Source organism: Carlito syrichta, unplaced genomic scaffold (assembly GCF_000164805.1).
Source record: "Carlito syrichta isolate Samal-C Ts95f unplaced genomic scaffold, Tarsius_syrichta-2.0.1 Scaffold305794, whole genome shotgun sequence".
Taxonomy (NCBI): domain Eukaryota; kingdom Metazoa; phylum Chordata; class Mammalia; order Primates; family Tarsiidae; genus Carlito; species Carlito syrichta.
Window position 1 is genome coordinate 462,354 of NW_007249890.1, and position 24,812 is coordinate 487,165.

The 24,812-nt window shown below is 37.2% G+C and overlaps 1 protein-coding gene across 1 annotated transcript in view; it reads left to right on the forward strand.

The window, feature by feature from the left end:
- The window catches only part of CD2AP (CD2 associated protein), a 114,653-nt gene that overhangs the window by 6,443 nt on the left and 83,398 nt on the right, over window positions 1–24,812 (forward strand). The window contains exon 2 of the mRNA XM_021714812.1: window positions 18,015–18,175. Within this exon, the coding sequence (XP_021570487.1) occupies window positions 18,015–18,175 (161 nt within the window). The remainder of the gene's footprint in view (window positions 1–18,014; window positions 18,176–24,812) is intronic.

Sequence of the window (24,812 nt, forward strand, 5' to 3'; positions counted from 1 at the left end):
GCTGGAACCACAGGCACGTACTACTTCATCCGGCTAATTTTTGATTTATTGTAGAGATGAGGTTTTGCCAAGTTGCCTAGGCTAGTCTTAAACCCGTGGGCTCAGGCAGTCGTCTCACCTCAGCCTCCCAAAAGTGCTGGGATTATAGGCATGAGCCACCTACCGCGCCTGGCCAAGAAAGAGACTTTCAAAGTTGAAGGCAGTTCTTATTGAAGTATAGAGTGGCACAGATTGAATATATCTATCTGCACTAAGTCAGAAATGTAAAATTGTTTTTTGTGAAAATTTTTTGAATGTTGGAGGAAATTATTCTGGGTACTAAGAAATGTACATTATTAACTCATATATACTGTACCGAGCATCCAAAAATAAAAAATGAAAGAGAAACGTCTGTCTCAGTTGAAATTTGTCAAGCTTCTGATCGATCAGATTGAGAAGTGGTTTTCTGGAATCACGAATGCGTCCTTCCACATCAACTTCAAACAACAGACTGGACAATAAATTACATGTTATTGTGGGAGGAAGTCTGCTCAAATAGAAAAACAACCAGGTGGAAGATGTCAAACAAATACTATTGTACAACATGTGTCAATGAACCTGCAATGCATATTGGTGACTATTTCACGTTACCACATGTTAGAAAAATGTAAGATATAAAATTTTGATTTTTTTTGGTCCACAATTCCATTACAAGCCAAATACCACTGAGACAGGAGATAGCTAGAGAAAGGGTAGGCAGACAGACAGGGTGGGCCATTTGGTAACAACGTAGCGAACTCCTACCAGGCCTTCTCAGGCTGGTACACTCAGGTTATAAAACAAGCTCCCTAGGACTCTCTCAATCTAAAGTTTAAGTACTCACTGCTGGGATTGAAAAACAACCAACCAGCTTACTGCAAAGTACCAACCTATCAGATCACTGTTAGGCCCCAGCTGTCTGCTGATTGGTCCTTAGTACTGACCAATCAGCACAGTAATTGCTGACCAGTCAACTCACAGCTAGTGTCAGCCAATTAGCTCAGTCTTAGGGGCATGTTAGTACCAGGTTTCAGCTCCAAATTGCCAACCCCATCAGGTTTCCTCCCACTGTGGGATCTTTTCTGTCCTCTCAGTAAATCCTGCTTTCTCATTTTCGGTTGTCCGTGTCCCTTTTTCTTCCTGGGCATGAGACAAGAACTTCGACCTGAGGAGCTGCAGAAGGTGGTTGGAGCCGAGCAGCCCAGAAGCTGGCTTGCCAGCTGATGGAGCCGGCTGAACCAGGAGAGCTACTGGAAGAAGGTGAGACTCCAAAGCTGAGACACTCTGGGGGCTAAACTTCCCAGCCCACCGAACCAGCAACACCCTCAGGGCTTGACTTGTCAGCCCATCAGAACCAACACTCCAGGGGCTAGGCTTGTCAGCCCATCAGAACCAACACTCCAAGGGCTAGGCTTGCCAGCCCACCGAATCCACAGCATTCTCAGGACTTGGCTTGCCAGCCCATTAGAGCCAACACTTCCGGGACTGGTCTTACTGACCCATTGAGCTGACACTCTCAAAGCCCAGGCCGACCTGAAAAATCTGTACCATTACAATAAAATAATTGGTTCCAATGCTATACTATTTAACATGAAGTGATTTCATTTTTCACTATTTCGGAAAAAAGTCTGTTTGAGTTGCTGGTAGGTGATCTGTAAGATGTCTCCAAGAGCAAAAGGTTAAAATTTCTATTTAGCTGATATTTTAGTTCTTAGCAAATAACTACAAAATATCAGTTAGAGGATCCTTACTGTGTCAGGCATTGTATTGAGCATTTAATCCTCACAAGAGCATGATGGTTTCAGGTTTGGGAATTTAAGTTAGAGAGAATTGTTACTTGCCCAAGGTCAGAGACAGGATGTGGAGGAGGAAGGGTCAAACTTGCATTAGTCTTACTTTAAAGCTTGTCCTCTTAATTATGTCTTAAAACATTTAGGGAAGAGTGGAGAATGTTGAGTTAAACAGCAAGTAATATGAATTGAGATGACTGTACTCATGTGGTTGAAAATAAATATATTTAAGTATCACCTAAAAATTATGAATCAGTTATTACACATTGTTCATGTGCTTGGGTAATTATTTTGTCTCAAGAGACTTAGCAAATTTTAACTGTTACACATTGATCTTTTACTTAAATATTCATTCGGTATTCACAGGAATTTTTTGGGTAGGTTCTATAAAATTTTATGACAGACAGTCATGGTTTTTTTTTTTTTTTTTTGACCTGGCTTGAAACCGCTTAAAACTAATTTCTAGTATTTTCTTCAAGTTAATAGTAGGAATACAAGTGAGAAATGAAGAATATTTAATTGAATTTTCCAACTTGTTTCCTCTTTGGATTTTTGTGTTTTTTGTTTTTAAGATTTATGATTTGGGAGGAGGCATTGATCACATATACATGGTAATTTGTTTTTTGAACCAAGTCTTAAGTTATCAGTCTTTGTGAGATTAAAATCTTCTTTGTTGTTGTTGTTTTTGAGTTGGAGTCTGTCATCCAGGCTGGAGTGCAGTGGCACCATCATGGCTCATTACACCTTTGACCTCCTGTGCTTAGGTGATTTTTCTGCCTCAGCATCCTGAGTAGCTGGGACTACAGGTGTGTGCCACCACACCTGGCTATTTTTTTTACTTTTTGGAGAGACAAGGTAAACCCTATGTTGCCCAGGCTGGTCTTGAACTCTTGACCTCAAGCAGTCTTCCCAAACTAAAAACATTTTTTTGAAACTTTGATTAAGATTATTTTTGTGGATATCTGTCACCTATTGATCTAATTTAGAAAGGTAGAAGGAATGTGCTACAGTGTGAAATTTTCCAAATATCAAATTTCATTCTCTTTTCTCTTTGTGTATGTAATAAAAATATATGTACCATGCATTCCTTTGTACACGATTTGAAATACAAAGAGGAAGGGTGAGTTTTATGTGGCATTTGTTCCTTATCTTAAAAATGACTGAATTTACTTATCTCTGCTGAAAAACATGAAATAAATGCTGTTTATCAGTTCTGTATCTAGCAGCTTGAGAAAATCAATGATAGAAATTCTAATATATAGTTAAAGGGATTTTAGGGATGATATTGTGCTGTTTATTAGTAACATTTTGATTAATGGATCTGGTACTTAATTTTAGAGGACTTAATGAAATGTCATTAATGACATTAAGAATTGCTAATCAGCTATGAATTTCACAGCAACTTGGATGGACTAGAGTCTGTAATACTGAGTGATATATCACAGAAACAAAGAACTGAGTACCACATGTACTCACTCATAAGCAGACCCTGAAGTATGAACATAATACTGTAAGAAAGGAATTGGCAGTAGTTGGAACTGCCAGGGGATGGAGTAGGGGCACATCTCATCAATAAGGGTACCTGATGTCAAACCAAGTGAAGTGGGGACCAAAGTGAGGCCTAAACTTTACCTGTACAGTGACCATTTGTATACCTAACCCTGAATCATACCCCACAATTTAAAAATAATAAAAAAATGCTAATCAGTTTTGTGTTTCTCCATTTATGGTAAAGTATACATATTTAGTCCTGGAAATAATTTATGGTAAAGACTTTTGGTTTATGATGAAAAATACTTAGTCCTGAAAATAAAAAATAAATTATTTATTAGGAAATAGGGAAGAGATGGAGCCATTAAAGTGTTTCTGTCATATTACTACTACTTTGACAGTGAAGCTTAGAATTCTTTTTGATCTTAGTGAAGTACATTTTTGTTAGTTTTTGTATAACTTTCTATATTTTGTCATTTGCTATCATAAACAAAGGTTAATACTCATTGATATAATATATCCAGTGGCATAATATAGATACAATTAATTTGATAGACTAAATGCCACTATGATATATATATATATATATATATTGTGTTGATCAAAACGAAAACATTTCTCAGTCGGTGCCCATACAACTTACACCTTTTTGGAGTTTCTGTGCAAATTGTTGGTAGTATTTTTTTTTTTGAAGTGATTTTTCATTATTAAAAGAAGGCATATTTATTGAAGCAAAGCAGTAGAAAGTCTTTTATAATATTGCCACCAATATTTTTGTGCATAATAAATTAAAAAATTTCTGGATTTTAAGATTTTCAGACATTCTTTTATTTAAAACTGATTTTTAAAAAAGCCCCAGACATTTATTAGACTGAGTGCAGTGACTCGTGCCTGTAATCTCAGTACTTTGGGAAGCTGAGTTGGGAGGATTGTTTGAGCTTGGGAGTTTGAGACCAACCTGGGCAACATAGTGAGACCTCGTTTTAAACAAACAAACAAAAAAAAAAGCTGGGCATGGTGGTGTATACCTGTAGTCCCAGCTACTAGGGAGGCCGAGGAGAAAGGATCATCTGAATCCAGAAGGTCAAGGTTGTGGTGAGGCATAATCACGCTGCATTCTAGCTTGGGTGACAGTGAGACCCTGATTCAAAAAAGAAAAAAGGTAGTGCCTTCTTGCTGTGGCCTTATGTGGTGGAAGGGGTAAACAAACTCCCTTGAGCCTCTTTTATAAGGCCCTAATCCATTTATGAGGATGTAACTTTCGTGATCTAATCATCTCCCAAAGACCCCCATCTATTAACACTATTGCTTTGCGTATTAGGTTTCAACATAGAATTTTAGGGATCACAGACATTCAGATCATAACAATTTCCATTTTTCTTCTCTCTTTGCTTCCTTCTTACTACCTGTTTCCTTCTTTTTGGTGGTGGTGGTGGTGGGGAGTGTATTTTAAGAGTTCTTTTTTATTCAACTACAATTTATGGGATGTGGTATGAGATGAAGCTCTATGTGTGGCATGCTCCTCTAATTATACAGAGTTTCAAACCTTAGCAGCATTGTGTTAACATTTTGTGCCAGCTAATTTTGTGTTGTGAAGGGTCTATCCCTCGCATTGGAGGATGCTTAGCAGCATCCCTAGCCTCTGACAACTAGATACCAGTGTATTCTCCAGCTCTAACAAACAAAAATGTCTTTAGACATCACCAAATGTCCCCTGTGAGGCAGAATCATCCTGGTTCAGAACCATTGCCCTAATATAAATCAGTTCTGAATTAATTTTTTATTTTATTTTATTTTTGAGTTGGAATCTCAGTCTGTTGCCCAGGCTGGAGTGCAGTGGCACACTCATGGCCACCCCAGTGTCGACCAGCTGGGCTCCGGGGATCCTCCCATCTCAGCCTTCCAAGTAGGCAGAACTACAGGTGTGCGCTACCACGCCTGGCTAATTTTTTATTTATTGTAGGGAGGAGGTCTCGCCAAGTTGCCTGGGCTGGTCTTGAACCTGCAGGCTCAGGCAATCCACTTGCTGTGGCCTCCCAAAGTTCTGGGATTACAGGCTAAGCCACTGAACCCGGCCTATGTCCTCTCTTAATATTTCAAGTATAGTAAACATTTTTTAAAAAACAATTTAAAACAATACATTTATAACTAATCTTAAATTCATTTTTAAATCACACTGCAGCACTTCATGTGTAGTGCAGGCACATAGAGTAAGAGTCTCCAACTCCTGGGCCATGAGTGGTACAGGTCCCTGGCTTGTTAGGACCCAGACTGCAGGAAGTTAAATGGCAGGCAAACAAATGAAGCTTCATCTGTATTTATAGCTACTTTCCATGGCTCTCATTATGGCCTGAGCTCCATCTTCTGTCAAATTAGCTGTGGCATTAAATTCTTGTAGGAGCACAAACCTTACTTGTGAATAGCACAACATGTGAGGAATCTAGGTTGCATGCTCCGTATGAGAATCTAATGCCTGATGATCTGAGGTGGAGCTGAGGCGGTGAGGCGCCGGGGAGCAGCTGCAAATACAGATTAACATTAGCAGTGAGGTTTGACTCACAGAGACCTTAATAAATCATTTGCTTGCAGGCTCATCAAAACCCTGGCAGTGAGTGGCAAGTGAGTTGATGTACTTCAAGCTGCATCTGGTAGCAGGCTTTAAGTCAGAATATGACACTTCTTTTATTTTGCATGTGGCCTGCCCATTACTTTATTTACCACTTCCCTCTGTGCCTCTTTTTTTAATGGTGAGTTGTATAATTATTTCATTATATATTACACTGTAATAATAATAGAAATAAAGTGCACAGTAAATGTTATGTGCTTGAATCATTCCCAAATCCCCCACACCCCCCAACCCAGTCCATGGAAAATTGTCTTCCAGGAAACCCTTCCTTGATGCCAAAATGGTTGGCGACTGCTGTTATAGAGTATTCCCAATTTTCTTTTCCCTTACGACTTTAATTCATTTTATCTATCCATATGCTATAACCAATCAATACATTGTTGCTATTGTTACTTTAAGCAGTTATATTTTAGATCAGTTAAGAATTAAAAAGACTATTTAAAGCCTTCATTTATTCCTTCTGTATTTGTCCTTTATTATGTAGATTTGAGCTTCTGATACATGATTTTTCTTCCCTGAAGAACTTCTTTTAACATTTCTTTTTTTTTTTAAGAGATAAAGTGATTATTTTATTCATTTGTACCTAAACTAGCCAAACTGGCACTGATGTCATCATGATGCTGCAAAATACAAAGCATCTTTCTACAAATACTAGCATTAGGAACAAATCAGGGTTGTAGTACTACAAGCAAAAGGATCTGAGGAAATAAACAAAGTGAGTTACAGCTTAACCCTTCACCTAAAATGAGTTTGTTAGTGCAAAGCCTCCCCATCCCAGAAAATAGGAGTGCTCCTTCATCTCTGTACTTAAACTTCCTGTTAAGTTTTCTTTTATAATAGGTCTGCTGGCAGTGAATTCTTGTTTTTGTTTGACTGTGAAAGTCTCTATTTCTTTCTCTTTCTAATTTTTGTTCTCTTAGTTTTCTAGGTGTGTGGTCTGGTGTACATTATTTGTGGAAAACTCTCAGCCATTACTATTTCATTATTTCTTCTGCTCTGTTCCCCCTTCTTTCTCTTCTGGAATTCCAATTATGTGTATATTATATGTTGAAATTGTTTCACAGTTCTTGGATGTTTTGTCTTGCAGGATTTTTTTTTTTTTTAATTTTTTTTTTGTACTTCAGTTTGGAAAGTTTCTGTTGACCTGTCTTCAAGCTTACCAATTCTATCCTTGGCTGTATATGGTCTATTACTGAACCGACAGTGGGATCCATTATTTATTTTTCAGTGTTTTTGATTTCTAGTATTTTCTTCTTGTTCCTTTTTAGAGGATCTGCTTGCCATATCCATTTTTTTTCTTGCATGTTGTCTACTTTTTATATTATTATCCTTGGTATATTAATCACGGTCATTTAAAATTTTCCTTCTGATAATTTAAAAGAATGTGCTATAGCCGAGTCTGGTTCAGATGCCTGCTTTGTTTCTTTAGACTTACTTTTCCTTGCCTTTTAAACATGACTTACAATTTTGAATTTGATGTATTAGGTAATAGGAACTGAGGTAATTATGTCTTTGGTGTGAAGTTTTATATATATCTGGCTTGGAGTTGGATTGTGTGTAAGGGTTGCTGTACCTGTAGGTGCCAAAGACTTCAGATTCCTCTAGTGTCTTTGTTTTTATTCTTCCTGTTTTGAGTTTCCCTAAGAACTCTTTTTTTTTGAGTCTCCCTCTGTTGCCCAGGATGGAGTGCAGTGGCACACTCACGACCACCCCAGCGTCGACAGGCTGGGCTCCGGGGATCCTCCCGCCTTAGCCTTCCAAGTAGCCAGAACTACAGGTGTGCACTACCACACTGGCTAATTTTTGATTTATTGTAGAGACAAGGTCTCGCCAAATAGCTTGGGCTGGTCTCACCGTGGGCTCGGGAATCCACTTGCCTCGGCTTCCCAAAGTGCTGGGATTACAGGCTGAGCCACTGAGCCTGGCCAGGAACTCTTTTTTAGGTAGAATCTGCATCTTGCAGTTCTTTCAAATACCCATTGCTTAATGCTAGAAACCCATTGGTGTGGTGAAGACGAGATATCTTACAATTTTGTAATTAAATCTTAGTCTTTTAGTGGGTCTGTGTCTTGGGGCTGTGACCTTCACTGGTCTTTCCTACTCCTACCACACTTTCCCATTGAGACCAAAAGACAACAGGGGACTAGAATCAGAGAAATTCACATCCCTAGATGTTTGGATAAAGCCCTGTCAGTCTTTCCACTGGAGAGTATGCCTTTGTTATGGAGAATAATTGTATTTCACAGTGGTTACTTTTCTTCTTCTTGCCAGAACCACAAGGGGATCTTTTTTGACTCTTCAGTGTGAGAATCTGATGAGGTTCCTGTAGGTAAAACCCACAAGCATATGAGGACTCCCCTAAGACTATAGACTGTAGGAGTTTACCACTTTCATGCTATTCCATAGTCAGCTTCTAGCAAGTCATTGAAATTATCATTTGAGTATTTGTACTGGATTGAATTTTTGTCCCCCGGAATCAAATGTCTAAGTCCTAACCCTTGGTACCTGTAAATGTGGTATTATTTGGAAATATTTTCACATGTAATTAAGGATTTTGAGATGAGAAAATTTTTAATTAAAAAATTTAATGACTAGTGTCCTTGTAAGAGCCGGGAGAGAGAGAGAGGGAGATTTGAAATGGGAAGACAGAAGCAGAGGTTGGATTTCTGCAAACAAACGAATGCCAAAGGTTGCTGGTGGCCACCAAGATACAGGCATGGAACAGTTCTTCATCTCCAGAAAGAACCAACACTACTGATACCTTGATTTTGTACTCTGTCGTCTAGAACTATAACCAGAAGAAAATAAATTTCTCTTGTTTTAAGCCACCCACTTTGTGTTGATTTGTTACAGCAGCTCTAGGAACTAAGTATGGTGTCTCTAACAATTTATGGCTCTAGCAGTTTCTACTCTAGGTAAGTATATCTCAGCTGTGACTATCTGGATTTTCCTGTTTCTCCATATCTTTCTCTGTGTCTACAATTTTGTGATGGGCTCAAGAAAAAGAACTGATTTTCAGTTTGTTTAGCTTTATTCTTGTTGTAAGTGTGGGAGTGACTACTTTGAAGCTTTTTACATGTTGGAGCCAAAGCTGCAAGTCTAATATTTAAAAAATCTGTTCATTCCTCCTCCTTACAGTGTTTGGCATTTGTATACTTTTCCTATTTGGTGATTACTACATGAATTCTAAAAATCTAATGTTAATTGATTACTCTCTTGTACCAATGCAAGAAAGTATCTTGGAACACTTTTAAATCTCTGACTTTGTTACCGTTATCGTGTATTATTTCAACCTTTCTGTATTTTTATTTCCTTTATGTTATTGTTTTATTCATTCATTGTTTACTTGTATACTTTATACTTACCAGTATTGCTTTTCTTTCCTGTTTACATCTCTGACAGTTTCCATAGTGGATCTTTTTCCTTCCCTTTGCTCTTCTCCAACATCCTTCAGGTTTTCTTTTAGTGTGGCAAACTACTAATTCTGGTTTATCAGAAATATTTTAATTCTTTAATTCCTTTTTAAGGATATTTTCTCTGGTATAGAGAGATTATGATTTGTGATTATTTTCTTTCTGCACTTTTAAGATGCTGATCAGCTGACTTCGAGCTTCCATTGTTGCTGCAAAGTCACCCATTAGTCTAAATGTTACTTCTTTATAACCTGTTTTTTTAAATGCTTTCCTTTTTGACTCTTTGCAGTTTTATTATGTTGAGCTCACAAATTTCTTTTTTTATTCCACTTGTGTCTCTGAATTGATTTTTTTTTTTATCAGTTTGATGAATTCATAATAATTAACTTTTCAAATATGTCTCATCTTTTTCTCTGGGACTCCAGTTAAAAATGTTAGAGTGTCTTAGTGTATCTTCTGTGTCTCATATGTTCTCTATTGTATTTTTCATATTTTTATCTCATTTCTTCATTTTGGTTAGTTTTTGTTTACCTAGTATCTTTCACTGTAGCTGTTTCTAATATACTTTTAAACTCATCCATTGACTTCCTATTTTTGATTATTGTCTTTCTCAGTTTTGGTCTCACTCTGTCGTCCAGGCAGTTCCCTTACAACCCCCCATAACTGGGACTACAGGTGCACCAAACCTGACTAATTTTTTGAATTTTTTTTTTTTTTGGGTATAGATGTGGTCTCGCTATGTTGCCTAGGCTATTCTCGAACTCCTGGGCTCAAGCAATCTTCCCACCTTGACCTTTTCAAAGTGCTGGGATTACAGGTGTGAACCACCATGCCTGGCCTGATTTTCATATTTCAGCCAACTTTTTTAGTTGCCTTTCCTGAGAGGGTTGGTCCAAATTATGTAGTATTCTATTACTTAAGTTCTTTGATGGTGCATTTAAAAATCTTTTTATTTCTATAGATCACATAAATGCTAAAATGTGATATCTGACTAATTTGTACACAATTTAAAACCAAATTGATAAATAGCCAAAGTAATTAGCTTAAAGTTCACTTTCCCTTTTAGTGGTAATCATCATTGAAGTGAAAGATAGGTAGTTCACAACCAAAGGGTTTAGACTTCAATAATTGGTTTGATAGAAAAGTGGGTCAGTAGAGAGCCACCAGTGATAAACAAGAGTCTGTATATTCTTGGAGTGTTTTTGTACCCTGTATGCTCTGTGGATTATTTTTCAGGATGTACACATTCTTTTTTTTTTTTCTAATGTTTTATTTTGTTAATATTTATTCACTTAAATAATTAATATAAACCCCTTTCTATCTCTAATCAGTTAAGCACAATTGTTTTAAATAGTGGAACGGTTGTATTTAATTTGCTTTGATATTTATTTACCAGTTTTCAATGAAAGAATGTGGGTTTCCAAAATATGGAGGGTGCTGATTCTTGAAATGATGGGCTGCATGCTAGTTGTATAGCAAACTCTTGAATTAAATAAGATTCTATTGAAACAGTTTTAGCTTTTCAGTAAATATAGTTGTTATATATTGTTCAATGAGAATCAGTTATTTTAGTAACTTATTTTTACCTAATTAATATGTTTATTGTAGAAAAGTATTAGGGATAAGACTGCACTTCTGATACCAGTCGCAGAGTTTGGGGCTTTCTAGAACTGTCCTCATGTTAGATAATTTGCTAGAGGAACCCACATAACTCACTGAAAGCTGTTATACTTTTGGTTATGGTTTATTAAAATGAAAGAATGCAGATTAAGATCTGCTTTGTGGAGAGAAACAAGGAATAGAGTCTAGTAGGGTTCCAAACATGGAACATTCAGTCATCCTCTTCACGTAGGGTCATGGAAAGCCTTAACTCCTCCCAGCAATGGTGGGTGACACCACACACACAATATTGTTAACCTGGAAGCTCACTTGAGCCTTTGTGTACAGAATTTTTGTTGGAAAATACAGTTAATACTCTATATGGCTGACCCTTGGTCTCTAGCACCTCTGGAGTTATAGTGGATAGAGAAGATACAAAGCTTTCAACATATGACATTGTTGGACTCTTTGGTGTGGTTTCCAGGTAAACAAAGGGTCTCATGGAACCACAAAGTCCTTAGGTAAACAAGGACACTATTCCTAGAGATCACTTCCCAGGAGATTCTAGAGATTACGTTCCAGGAGATAAGGGCAAAAGTCCAGACTTTTTTGGGTAAGGTTAATTATATACTACACATGAAATTAAAAGGAGACAATAAACAGTATCTCAAATCCCTTTTGCAGGCATAGTCTGTATTAGGATTTTGAATGTAGTAGCTCTTTAGACATTTTTCTGTGCATACTTTTTTCTTTTACAGAAGTATGTTGTTACCATACGTACGTTTTATAACCTTTTTATTTAAGTGTTATAAACCTAATTATGAAGTTAAAAAGAACAATGATTTATCTTTATTTACCATATGATGTTTTCTCTACACGAAATAAAATTGATCTTGTTTGACTCAGTGAACTTCTTAATTATAACACATGCCATCATGTGTTATAAACATTTTACCATAATATTGAACAAGCCACTTTAATATTTACTGCTTAAAAAATTAAAGTAATAGCTGCACATGATATACAGATAAAAAAATATTAAATGACTTATAATGAAAAACAGTATTTCCTTGCTTTATTATGTTATAACTGAACCAGGTTTTTATGCCCAGAAGAAACAAAACTGATGCAGCTATTACATTGGAGAAGGAGTTTAATATGGCAAAGCTGCTAAGTGAGGAGGGTGGGAGAAGTCACTCAAGCCTACCTCCAGAGTGTTTCAGAGGATAAGGTTTTTAAAGGGAGCTTAGTAGGCAGGGTATGTATACAGGCTGTTGAGACTGTTTTCCTAGAGTCCTGTGCCTGGCAGAGGACTTCCTGGTGCTCAGGATTTGGGTAGGAGTTCAAGTCCGCGGAAGTACAAAGTCTGAAAAAGATCTCAGCTAACCTACTATTCTTAGGTTTTACAATAGATGGTATCTCAAATAGTTTTCGTGACCATCAGGTGGCACTACAACCCCTCCCACTCATCCCATTATGGAGGCTGTTAACATTTATAAATGTTACAATTAAAAAAAAAAATCTACATTTTGTTCTGCATTTGTAATTTAGTTATTTTGTTTTACTATAAGGTGGTTTGATTGTCAAAGTTAAAATCATTTCTACAGTATTATGTCCATGTGGATTTTTTCTTATTGTGAAACCAAGTAGTTTATATGGTTATTATATTTTTAACATTGTACAACTCTTTGCCTTTCTGTCAGTTTCTAATAGTTTTTAATTTTTCTCTCTTTATTTGGTTTGGCTTTGTTCTCTTTGAATTTCCAGATTTGTATGTAGAGTATAAAATTCCATAGTTTGTAACCCACACTGCTTAGACTCCAGATACATCCTAGAACTTTTTGTCTCCTGTTTAGTATTGACTGTTCCTTAGATTTGTTGTACAGTTGGCTCTACTATTTTTTTGGATTTTGCGTTTCCCTCTATTTTGGTTCATATTTTTATTTTGCTGAATGACATCATGTAATTTCATATATGGTAATTAATTTTCTTTGTCCTTTGTGCAAATGTTATTACCTATGCTGTCTGCTGATTTGGTGAGTATGAAATTTTCCTTCAGTACTTCAGTGATTTAAAAAGTTTTCTTCTCCCAGAGTCTGTATTGCCGAGGTCTTGCAATGTGCTTCTCATTTCTTTTGTAGGTGTGCCTTTTACTTCCTTTTAGAGAGATTTCAAGGATCTGTTTATTCTTGTGAAATTTCACTAGATATGTACTTTTTAAATTTGTTTACTTACTTGAACTTGCACAGACCTCTTTCTATTTGAAGATTTATTTTAGGATTATCTTCTTATTTCATTGTTTGTCCTCCATTTTTTTCTCCTTGTATCCTTGTTAATTGGGTGTTGGATGGAGTGTCTTTTATTTGCATTGCTGTTTTTTCTTTATCTCTGTTCTATCTTTTTTGGAGAATTGCTTTAGAGTTTTCTCCACCTCTTCAAAAACTTTAATATGTTTTCAAAGACATAAGTTTTCAAAGCTTTTCAGCTTTTTCATTTTTTAATAGTATTTTCTTTTATTTTTTATTTTTATTTTATTTGTTTATTTATTTTTTGAGTTGGAGTCTCACTCTGTCACCCAGACTGGAGTGCAGTGGCCGCTCCCGGCCACTGCAGCCTCGACCCGCTGGGCTCCGGCGATCCTTCCGCCTCAGCCTTCCGAGTAGCCGGAATTACAGGCATGCGCCACCACGCCCGGCTGATTTTTTGATTTATTGTAGAGATGAGGTCTCGCTGCCCAGGCGGGTCTTGAACCCGCGGGCTCAGGCAATCCACTCACCTCAGCCTCCCAAAGGCACGGGATTACAGGCTGAGCCACCGAGCCCGGCTGTAATTTCTTTTATAAGCTTTGTCTCTTTAGATATAAATTTGTACATGTGTTTACATTCTTTTTATTTTGAAATAATCACTAAGTTGTAGAAATGTTAGCTATACAGTAGAAAGCATTTTTTTGACTGATATCTTTCACTCAAATATTTTAATGTATGTGTTCTATAAAGCCAGACTTTTCCTACTTAATCGCAATGCACCCTTAAAATTTTAGAAATGAACATTGATTTATAATCTGTATGGACTCATGGTTTCTTATTTTATTCAGTGGAGTATATTTTGTTAACTGCATTATTTTGATGCTCACATTACCTTGATTTGGCCAGTAGAAGCCGGTTTGATTTCATATCTCTAGGTCGGTTTGCTATCCTTTCATTTCTTTGAGACCTGACTTGGTTTCTGTTACAACATGATGTTCCAGGCTTATCTTGTACTTTTCCTGCCTAACTCTGGAATTAACTGTTTTCCCAAAGATTTCTGGTTTCTTTTAGTAGAAAGTAATATTTAATATATCAGCCTTTGGTTTGTTTGTTGCTATTGAAATGTTGTTGGTTTCTGGTATAATACATTCAGTGGATAGAGGTAGAGAGGATAATATATAAATAAATATGTATCTGTGTATACATGCATTTATAGCTATGCTTATTTCTTTGTGTTTGTATTGAAACACTTAAGTTCGTGCTGATGTTTTCCATTACAATTCAGTATCACAGGATTTAAACTAGCTTTTTCCTTTTATGTATTTGCCTTCTCTGGTGTAGAGAAACTTAGCTCCCATTATTCTTAATATATTTTACTAATTAGATCAATCCTTCTGGATGTAACAGATCTCCTATCTCTGTTGTCACTCCCTATCCTTGTTCAGATTCCCTCTTCTGCTTAGTCTCCAAGTTCCCACTCTAGGAATAGTTTTTCAGTTTATCATGGTCTTTCATGATCAACTATTGTCTACTCGTATTTAACTCTTTGCACTGGGAGACAACTCATGGGTCATCTGCCAGCAACTTGACTGCACTTTTTAATGAAATAGTGAATAAAACAAATCACTTCATTTTAAGTAGCATAGCATTAGAACCAATTATTTTGTTGCAACGATATTTGGTTTATAGTGGAATTTTGAACATTGAGGAACTTATTTATGACAAAAAAAACAAAATTTTATATTTTTCTAACATGTGAAACAGTCACCAACTTGCATTGCAGGTTCATTGATATGTGTTGTGTAGTAGTAATGTGACATTTTCCACCTGGTGTTTTTCTATTTGATTAGACAATAGTCTTGTTTTCTTCCTCCTACATTTATAATATGTAATTTATTGTTCAATCTGTTGTTTGAAGACGATGTGGAAGGATGCACTTGTGATTCCTGAAACCATTCTCAACCAATTGATCATATCTCAGTATATATTCCATCTCTTTATTTGTTTTTTCATGCAATTTGAATAGAAAACTTCAAGGAAATATATATATATATATTTTTTTTTTTTTTTGAATTGGAGTCTCACTCTGTCGCCCAGACTGGAGTGCAACGGCCGCTCCTGACCACCGCAGCCTCAACTTGCTGGGCTCCGGCAATCCTTCCGCCTCAGCCTTCCAAGTAGCTGGAACTGCAGGCGTGCACTACCACGCCCGGCTAATTTTTTGATTTATTGTAGAGTTGAGGTCTCACCAAGTTGCCCAGGCAGGTCTCGAACCCGTGGGCTCAGGCAATCCACTCACCTCAGCCTCCCAAGGTGCAGGATTACAGGCTAAGCCACTGAGCCTGGTGGAAACATATATTTTTGAGAAATTTACCCTGGCATAAGTTTGTCCTGTGTAATCACCAGCAGTTAGTTTATGTCCCCTGAGAGGGAACATCTGTGTGGTTTACTAGATTTAAGATGCCCCCGCAGAGGGGACATCCGAGTGCAAAGGGTTAAGAATAAATAATAAATAAAAAGCTGACTGGGAACTCTGTTTATGTTGGTAGGACTTATAGAGTTTTATATTGGAATTATTAGGTCAAGTTGCACCTTGAGGGACTTCTAAATTTCTCAGTAATTACTGCTCAGAGAAACTAGCATTCATCCATAGTAGCTGGGTATATAAAATATGAACCAAAACAGAGGAAGACACAAAATCCAAGAAATAGTGGAGCCAAATATGTAACAAATTTAAGGAACAAATGGTCTAGACCAAACATGAGAGAAAAACTCTAGGGGGTATCTGGGGGGCAAAGTAATATGGTTTACAAACTGAAATAATTTCCTCAAACTAGTTTTATTTTTGTAGATTAATCTTTTTTGTGTGTGTTGGGAGAAAAAATTGCCTGTCTGCTTAGCATTTTGTCTCAATTATTGTGGTTGATAATGGGTATCAGCTCCTCCACATAGAAATTGAATAATTTTTGTTTTCAGCTCTACATTTCATTGAACCCACCTTTTCTGAATTTCTGGCCTTTGTGTAATTCTATAGAGCAGCTTGCTATCTCATTTATAGCTCCTTTTAGTTCTCTAGGCTTCTTCCCCTTCTTGACTTTATAAGCTATATGTCTGCTTTCAGAAATTTATTAAAATGTTCTGCTGCTTTCTTCACTGTGTTGACATTTTCATCTGCAAACAGAAATCCTCTCTAAAATTGACTTATAAATTAAGAAAAAACTGCTTTTTGTAACAAGTTCTGGGTTGATTAATCTAGCAGTTTGATGAATCCAGCAAAGATTCAGGTCATTTTCATCTTTCTCCTCTTCTATCTTTGTCATACTTTTTTTTCTTGTCTCATTGGTTATGGGTATCACATCCTTATTAAAAAACATTTTAAGTCTCCAATAGGCCATTCCTTCTTTATGTTTTTTTTTTTGTGAACAAATGAAACCTTCCCAGAAAGGTTTTTCTCTTAGTGTGTAATTGTAAGTGATTAGATTTACTATAAAAGGACTATCGCTAGACCTTTGCCTCTTTGAGCAGTAGCATTAGGTGTCCTACGCAGAGTCTGTGTTTATACGTGATTTTCCAGATAACTTGATTGTACTTAGTATTTGAGAAGTACTGGTCTAGACTAGTCAAGATTTAACCCCCTGGGGGCTGAGAGAAGCCACACTTGTAAAATGCAGGATTTTAGAATATTTGAACAAAATCTGGGTACTCTAAGAAAGGAAGGAGAGGAATGGACAATGAGGGATTGTTTGTTGGTTTGACAAACAATAATGTCTTGCCATACTCCCTTTTCTTTGTCTTTTTGGTTGTAGTTGTATGTGTAATGTCTTTTCTTTTTTTAAGCATTCTTGTAGAAGGAAGAAAAGATGAATGGGACTATGGCTAGTCTGCTATCTTGAACAGGAAATATGATATTGTTTTTCTTTCATTGAATGCTATATAGTATTAATTATATGATCTTGTAATCTAAAATCCTATACTTAAAGAAGGTAAAAATACTTAATCTTCATTTTAGAGTATATTCATTTTCTGTTGTTCCATATAGTATTAGCACAAAAACTTAGCAGCTTAGAATAACATACGTTTATTATCTCATAGTTTCTGTAGTTTTAAAGTATAGGTGTGGCTAGCTGGGCCCTCTGCAATGTTGTAATGAAGGTATTTACCAGGGTTGTATTCTCATCTGGGGAAGGATCTATTTACAAACTATGTAGTTGTTGGCATCATCCTGTTATTGCCATGTGGTTAGAGTAAGGGCCTCAATTTCTTGCTGCCTGTCAGCCAGAGACCTTCAGTTGCTTGCTTGTGGTCCTTTTTATAGGCCAGCTTGTGACAAAGCTTGTGTCTTTAAAGCCAGCAAGGGAGAGAGTATCCTAGCAAGATGGGCATTACAATCTTATGTAATTACATACAATCCCTCATCTTTGTCATATTCTATTGGTTGGAATTCAGTCACCTGTCACATGTCACACTCAAGGGGAAGGAATTAACACAAGGATGTAAATATCTGGCAGGGGGTGGGATCATGGGGACTACCTCAGAATCTGTCTGCTACAAAGGATATACATCTGATTGTGAGAAATTGATGGCGTGAATTATGCATTGTATTTCTGTTGAGGCTTCCACTTAATAGCTGTATTGTGCTCTATACTAAAGTATTCAAGAAATTTACTGATGTAACTAAATAGTATTTAAAATCATTGAGACAAGGGTTGACAATATCTCTGTAGTATTAAACAATGTTGCTAAATAGATTCTTTAGTTTTAAGTTTATTAATACAGTTTATAGTGTTTCATGAATTAGATTTTAGACACTTTCTTTTTCTCCCCTTTTTAGTTGACTATATTGTGGAGTATGACTATGATGCTGTACACGATGACGAATTAACTATTCGAGTTGGAGAAATCATCAGGAATGTGAAAAAATTACAGGAGGAAGGATGGCTAGAAGGAGAACTAAATGGGAGAAGAGGAATGTTTCCTGATAATTTTGTTAAGGTAAGTATTTTCAGTTAAATTTCTAGCTATTCCTATGTGGAATTTAATCTTTAAATATTAATAAATAGATATATTTTAAAATTAAAGTGGTTTAGGTAACATTTTCACTCTGTTGAATTTAAGAAAATAGACTCTGAGTACCTCTCATTGTTGCTTTGTGTCCTGCTGGATAACACTGTATTTATATGTTTGTATATGTTTGTGTGTATCTACCTGTCTACTTTTTAAAATACATAATAGTTTGCAGTTGGGTGACATTATGTTATTTATAAAGCAACTTTGCTGTAGATATTCTCATTTGAGCCTATGGTATCCTTGTGAAAGAAGTATGATGGTAATAGCTGCATTTGAAATATGGTGACATTTTGGCTGGACTTGGTGTCTCAGCCTGTAATCCTAGTACTTTGGGAGGCCGAGGCGAGTGGATTGCCTGAGCCCGTGGGTTCGAGACCAGCCCGGGCAACTTGGCAAGACCTTGTCTGTATAATAAATAAAAAATTAGCCGGACGTGGCAGCATGTGCCTGTAGTTCCGGCTACTTGGAAGGCTGAGGTGAAAGGATTGCCGGAGCCCAGTAGGTTGACACTGGGGCAGCCATGAGTGTGCCACTGCACTCCAGCCTGGGCAGATGGAATGAAACTCCAGCTCAAAAAAAAAAAAAAATTAGTGACATTTAGGCTGAGAGGTTAAATGATTTTGTCCACTGTTGGGTAGCTAATAAAGCATAGAATCTGAACCGAAGTCTGATATAGTTGCCTCACAGGTCTTTTCATTATATTTTGTTGCTCTTTCAGCAGCAAAATGTATTAGATCATGCTTTCAGAGTTTCAGCAATTACAGCATTTATCTGCCAAAGTAGCAATTACCCTTCACCTACCAAGAAACATACCTTTTAAAGTAAATATTTTAGTCACCTCTGCCAGAAAACAATTAAGACTCTTAAACCCATTACAAACTAGTAAAAATCTTAATAGTTTAGAGAAGGAAAAACAGTAAGCCCTGTATATTTACACATTGGTTATAATTGTCTTGTTTTCTTTCTTTCTTTTTAAGTTGGAGTCTCACTCCGTTGCCCAGTCTGGAGTGCAGTGGCATGCTCACAGCCACCCCATCGTCGACCTGCTGGGCTCTGGCAGTCCTTGCAATTCTGCCCTCCAAGTAGTGGGAACCACAGGCTCGCACTGCCTCGCCTGGCTAATTTTTTGATTTATTGTGAAGACAAGGTCTCACCATATTGCCCAGACTGGTCTCAAACCTGCGGGCTCAGGCAGTACACTTGCCTTGGCCTCCTAAAGTGCTGGGATTACAGGCTTGAGCCACCGTGCCCGGCGTTTTCTATATATTAGTTCTTTTTATATCCTGCCTCATCTTCTGGCCTCATGAGATTATCATTATGAGTTCTTTTAGGAAGGCTACATAGAGTGTGTGACTCACTTGCTTTTCCAGTGTGCATAGTAGTTGTTAACAGAATATCTTTATAGCTTGGATGTTTAGTTAATATTCTTTGGATTCATTTGTGTTTATTTTAGTTGTAGTTTCACCTTAAAGTTTGAACACATTGATTCTGAGTATCTAAGAGGGATTGTTTTTCAGGAATCCATGTGGAGATCAAAGTTTGCAGATGTTCAAGTCTGTTATATAAAATGACGTAGTCCTTCTTGCATATAACCTACACACATCTTCTCCTATACTTTAAATAGTATATAATACAGTGTGTTATATAAATTGTTGTTTGTTTTGTCCACGACTGGTAAATCTGCAGATGTGGCACCTGTAGGTACAGAGTGCTGACTATACTTCATCCTGTTACAAGTATACCTTTGAAATACTACTGCGAGTTCAGTTCTAGACCACAGTAAAGCGAATTTTGCCATAAAGTGAATTATGGCCATAAAAACAAATTGCATGGATTTTTTGGTTTCCCAGTGATCTAAAAGTTATATTTACACTATACTGCAGTCTATTAAGAGTGAAATAGCATTATATCTTTTAAAAAAAGTGCGTACCTTAATTTTAAAATATTGCTAAGCACACTACCAATTGTCTGAAACTTCAGCAAGTGCTTCACCATATTTTTGCTGCTGGGAGATCTTAAATATGGACCCTAAATATTGATAGCTACTTACTGATAATGTGGGGATTGCTGAAGGTTTGGGTGGTTATGGCAGTTTCTTAAAATAAGGTAACAGTGAAGCTTGATGCGTTGATTCATTCTTCCTTTCATGAAGGATTTCTCTGTACCATGTGATACTCTTTGATAAAATTTTTCTTTTTTTTTGAGTTAGTCTCACTCTGTTGCCCAGACTGGAGTGCAGCGGCATGCTCGTAGCCACCACAGCCGTGACATGCTAGGCTTAGGTGATCCTTACACCTCAGTCTTCCAAGTAGCTGGAACTACAGGCATGTGCCACCACACCTGGCTAATTTTTTTATTTGTTGTAGAGATGAAGTCTCACAAGTTGCCTAGGTTGGTCTCGAAACCATGAACTCAGGCAGTCCTCTCACCTTGGCCTCCCAAAGTGCTGGGATTATAGGCATCTGCTTTGCCCGGCCTCTTTGATAGAATTTTCCCCACAATAAAACTTACTTCAAAATTGGAGTCCGTCTTTGCCAATACTTTATCAACTGAGTTTATGTAATATTCTTAATCCTTTCTTGTTCTTTTAACAATGTTTATAGCATCTTCGCCAGGAGTAGATTCTATATCAAGAAACTACTTTATTTACTCATCTATAAGAAACAGCACCTCATCTGTTCAATTTGATCATTGGATTGCAATGATTCAGTTACATCTTGAGGCTCCGCTTGTACTTCTTATTCTCTTGCTATTTTCACTGTATCTGCAGTGACTTCTTTCTCTGAAGTGTTGAATCCCTCAAAGTCATCCATGAATGTTGATATCAACTTGTTCAAACTCCTGTTAATGTTGGTGTTTTGACTTCTTCCTATGAATCATGAATGTCCTTAATGGCATTTGGAATGATGAATTCTTTCCAGAACGTTTCGATTTACTTTTTCTAGATCCATCAGAAGAATCATTATCTATGACAGTTGTAGCCTTATGAAATGTATTTCTTAAATAATAAATTCTTGAAAGTTGAAGTGACTCCTTGATCCATGGACTGCAGAGTGGATATTATGTTAGCAGGTATGAAAGCATTAATTTTCTTGTTCATCTCCAACAGAGTTCTTGGGTGACGAGATGCATTGTCAGTGAGCAGTAATATTTTGACAGGTATATATTTTTCTGAGCAGTGGTTCTTAACAGTGGGCTTAAAATATTCAGTTAACCATATTGTAAATAGATGTGCTGTGACCCAGGCTTTGTTGTTCTATTTATAGTGCACAGGCATAGTAGATTTAGCATAATTCTTTTTCTTTTTTTTTTTTTTGAGTTGGAGTCTCACTCAGCCTTGACCTGCTGGGCTCCGGCGATCCTTCCGCCTCAGCCTTCCAAGTAGCTGGAACTACAGGTGCGCGCTACCACACTCGGCTAATTTTTTAAAAAATTTATTGTAGAGATGAGGTCTCACCTGCCCAGGCGGGTCTCGAACCTGCGGGCTCAGGCAATCCACTCACCTCAGCCTCCCAAGGCGCGGAATTACAGGCTGAGCCACCGAGCCCAGCTAGCATAATTCTTTTAAGAATGGTAAATGAGTGTTGGTAACGTAAGTACCAGCTACATTATCCCTTAACAAGAAAATCTGCCTGTACTTTGAACTTGAAGCCAGGCATTGATTTCTCCTCTCTAGCTATGAAATTTCTAGGTAGCACCTTCTTTTAGTAGAAAGCTATTTCATCTTCATTGAAAAATCTGTTTAATGAGTCCATCAATTCTCTTAGCTAGATCTTCTGAATAATTTGCTGTAACTTCTCCATAAGCACTTACTGCTTCACCTTGTATTTTTATGTTATGGGGATGTCTTTTTTTTCCTTAAACCTCATGAACCGACCTCTGCTAGCTTCAAACATTTCTTCTGCAACTCCATTGCTTCTTGCAGCCTTCATAAATTGAAGAGAGTTAGGGTCTTGCTCTGGATTAGATTTTGGCTTAAGGAAACATTGTATATTAACAGTAAGGCTGTTTCACTTTCTTATCATTTGTATGTTCACTTCAAGAGCTTTTCTTTCATATTTGCAACTTGCCTGTTTGGTGCAAGAGGCCTAGCTTTTGGCCTATCTCAACTTTCAACACTGCCTTTATCACTAAGCTTAATCATTTCTAGCTCTTGATCTAAAGTGAGAGGTGTGCGATTCTTCCTTTTACTTGAGCACTAGAGACTGTTTCATACAAAGTTTGTTGAGCTAAGTCTCTGGGCTTCTTTTCACGTGGTGGCACAATCTTCTAGGCTGCTAGTTCAGTCTTTTGGTGAGTTCTAGTCAACTTGTGCTTCTGTGATTATTGAAGCAGGGCAAGAGAGCACAGAAAATCACGTTCTAGTTTTAAATGCTTTCCTATGAAAATAGTGCATATTCCTTCTGTTTGCAGTTCATTGGCCAAATCAATGATGTAGTTACATGTGCCATCAAAGAGCAAGAATATATGATCTTGTTATGTATCTTTAAAAGGGTAGCGGAACTAGAAACAATTAGTGAGTGTTAGTAATGTCTACCACACCAAGTACATGTGTTGACTGGTACTGTATTCATGAAATCCTTTTCATCAGTGATGGTGTAATGTATACTTTCTTTACCTGATTTTAGAGCCTCTGGTTTGAGAAGAATCTGAACTGGTTACAATAGGGCAGTGATATAGAAAGTGTTATACAGAGATGATATCAGATAAAATAAATTTTCCCACTTATGTATTTCTCCTTTTTTCCAATGTGAATGAGAAATGGTGTTTACAGAATGGGCAGTGGAGGCTGAGATTTTTAGTGCAGAGGAATCAAGATTTAAATAGGAAAGTTGTAGGCAATTAACTATGTTATTCCTTATTAAACTTAGATCATAGTTTATGATTTTATGTTTAGTATGACACTTCTTTGTATCAGTTCTGTAGTTTTTAACTTCTGCCAATATCAGTTAGTTGCCAAGTTTTGTTTATTTTTTCATCATCTTTTAGCTCTCTTTTCTTTTAAGAAATGCAGATAGGCCGGGCTCGGTGGCTCAGCCTGTAATCTCGCGTCTTTGGGAGGCTGAGGTGAGTGGATTGCCTGAGCCCGCAGGTTCGAGGCCTGCCTGGGCAGCGAGACCTCATCTCTACAATAAATCAAAAAATCAGCCGGGTGTGGTAGCGCATGCCTGTAATTCCGGCTACTTGGAAGGCTGAGGCGGAAGGATCGCCGGAGCCCAGCAGGTCGAGGCTAGGGTGGCCGGGAGCGGCCACTGCAATCCAGTATGGGTGACAGAGTGAGACTCCAACTCAAAAAAAAAAAAAAAAAAGAATTTATGCATTTATTTACTTGTAAATATGTAAAATTCTGAGTTTTAAACTGTACTTAGCTGGAGGAATAGGGAAATATCTACTTTGCCTTTCTATAAAGACAAATGTGGTGGGGCATTTTAACATAGATTGTATTGCACATCTTTTGTCCTTCAGTAAGGTTTACTCAGTCTAAGCACTCACAGTTATAAAACAGTTTTTTCTTTTAAAAATGGTGTAGGAATAGCTGTTTTTCTTAAGTGGTTGTTAAATGCGTATGGATGAGGTGGGAGGATCACTTGAGGCCAGGATTTTGAGACCAGCAACATAGCGAGATTCTGTATCTACAAAACATAAAGAGGTTATAGCTGGGCATGGTGGCATGTGCCTGTCCTAGCTACTTAGGAGACTGAGGTGGGAAGATCACTTGAGCCGTGGAGTTCAGGCTGCATTGAGCCACGAGTGTACTCCAACCTGGGCAAGAGAGGAAGATCTTGACTGTTAAGAAACCAGAGCTTGATTTCCACTCATGTACGATATGTTGCTTGAGTAAGAAATAAATTGGAAAGGGGTAACCTCTCCCCAAAAAACAGTAGATGAAGTGTCAAAGTTGTGTACAGTTATTCATGATATATCATAGTACATTTTCTGTTACATACTGTTAAAGCATTAACTATTTAATACACTGATTAAGAGTAGTTCTGTGACTTGGGTTATTTTAGGTAATACTGTTATAAATCATACATATACTATATTCAGTGAGTTGCATAAATAATTTCATACGAAGTGCTGGAAAAGATGTATAAGCGTTTAGATTTGTTTGTGTGCGCCTACAACAGATGCATCTTTTACCAAATACCCTGTAGCAATTTGACATAGCACTGTTATTGTAGGTACACTAAATCTTTTATTAAAAAATAGCATAGAAATGATATATGTTGAGTCTGGGCACAGTGGCTCACACCTGTAATTCTAGTACTTTGGGAGACTGAGGTGTGCAGATTGCTTGAACCCAGGAGTTCAAGACCTGCCAGGGCAACATAGTGAAACCTCGTCTCCACATATACATACATACATAAAACAAAATTAGCTGAGTGTGGTAGCGCATGCCTGTACTCCTAACTACTTCGGGAGTTGAGGTGGAAGGATCACCTGAGCCCAGGAGGTCAAAGCTGCCGTGAGCTGTGATCATCATGATCATGCTATTGCATTCCAGCCTGGGAGACAGAGTAAGACCCTGACTCAAGAAACAAACAAACAAAAAATAAATAAA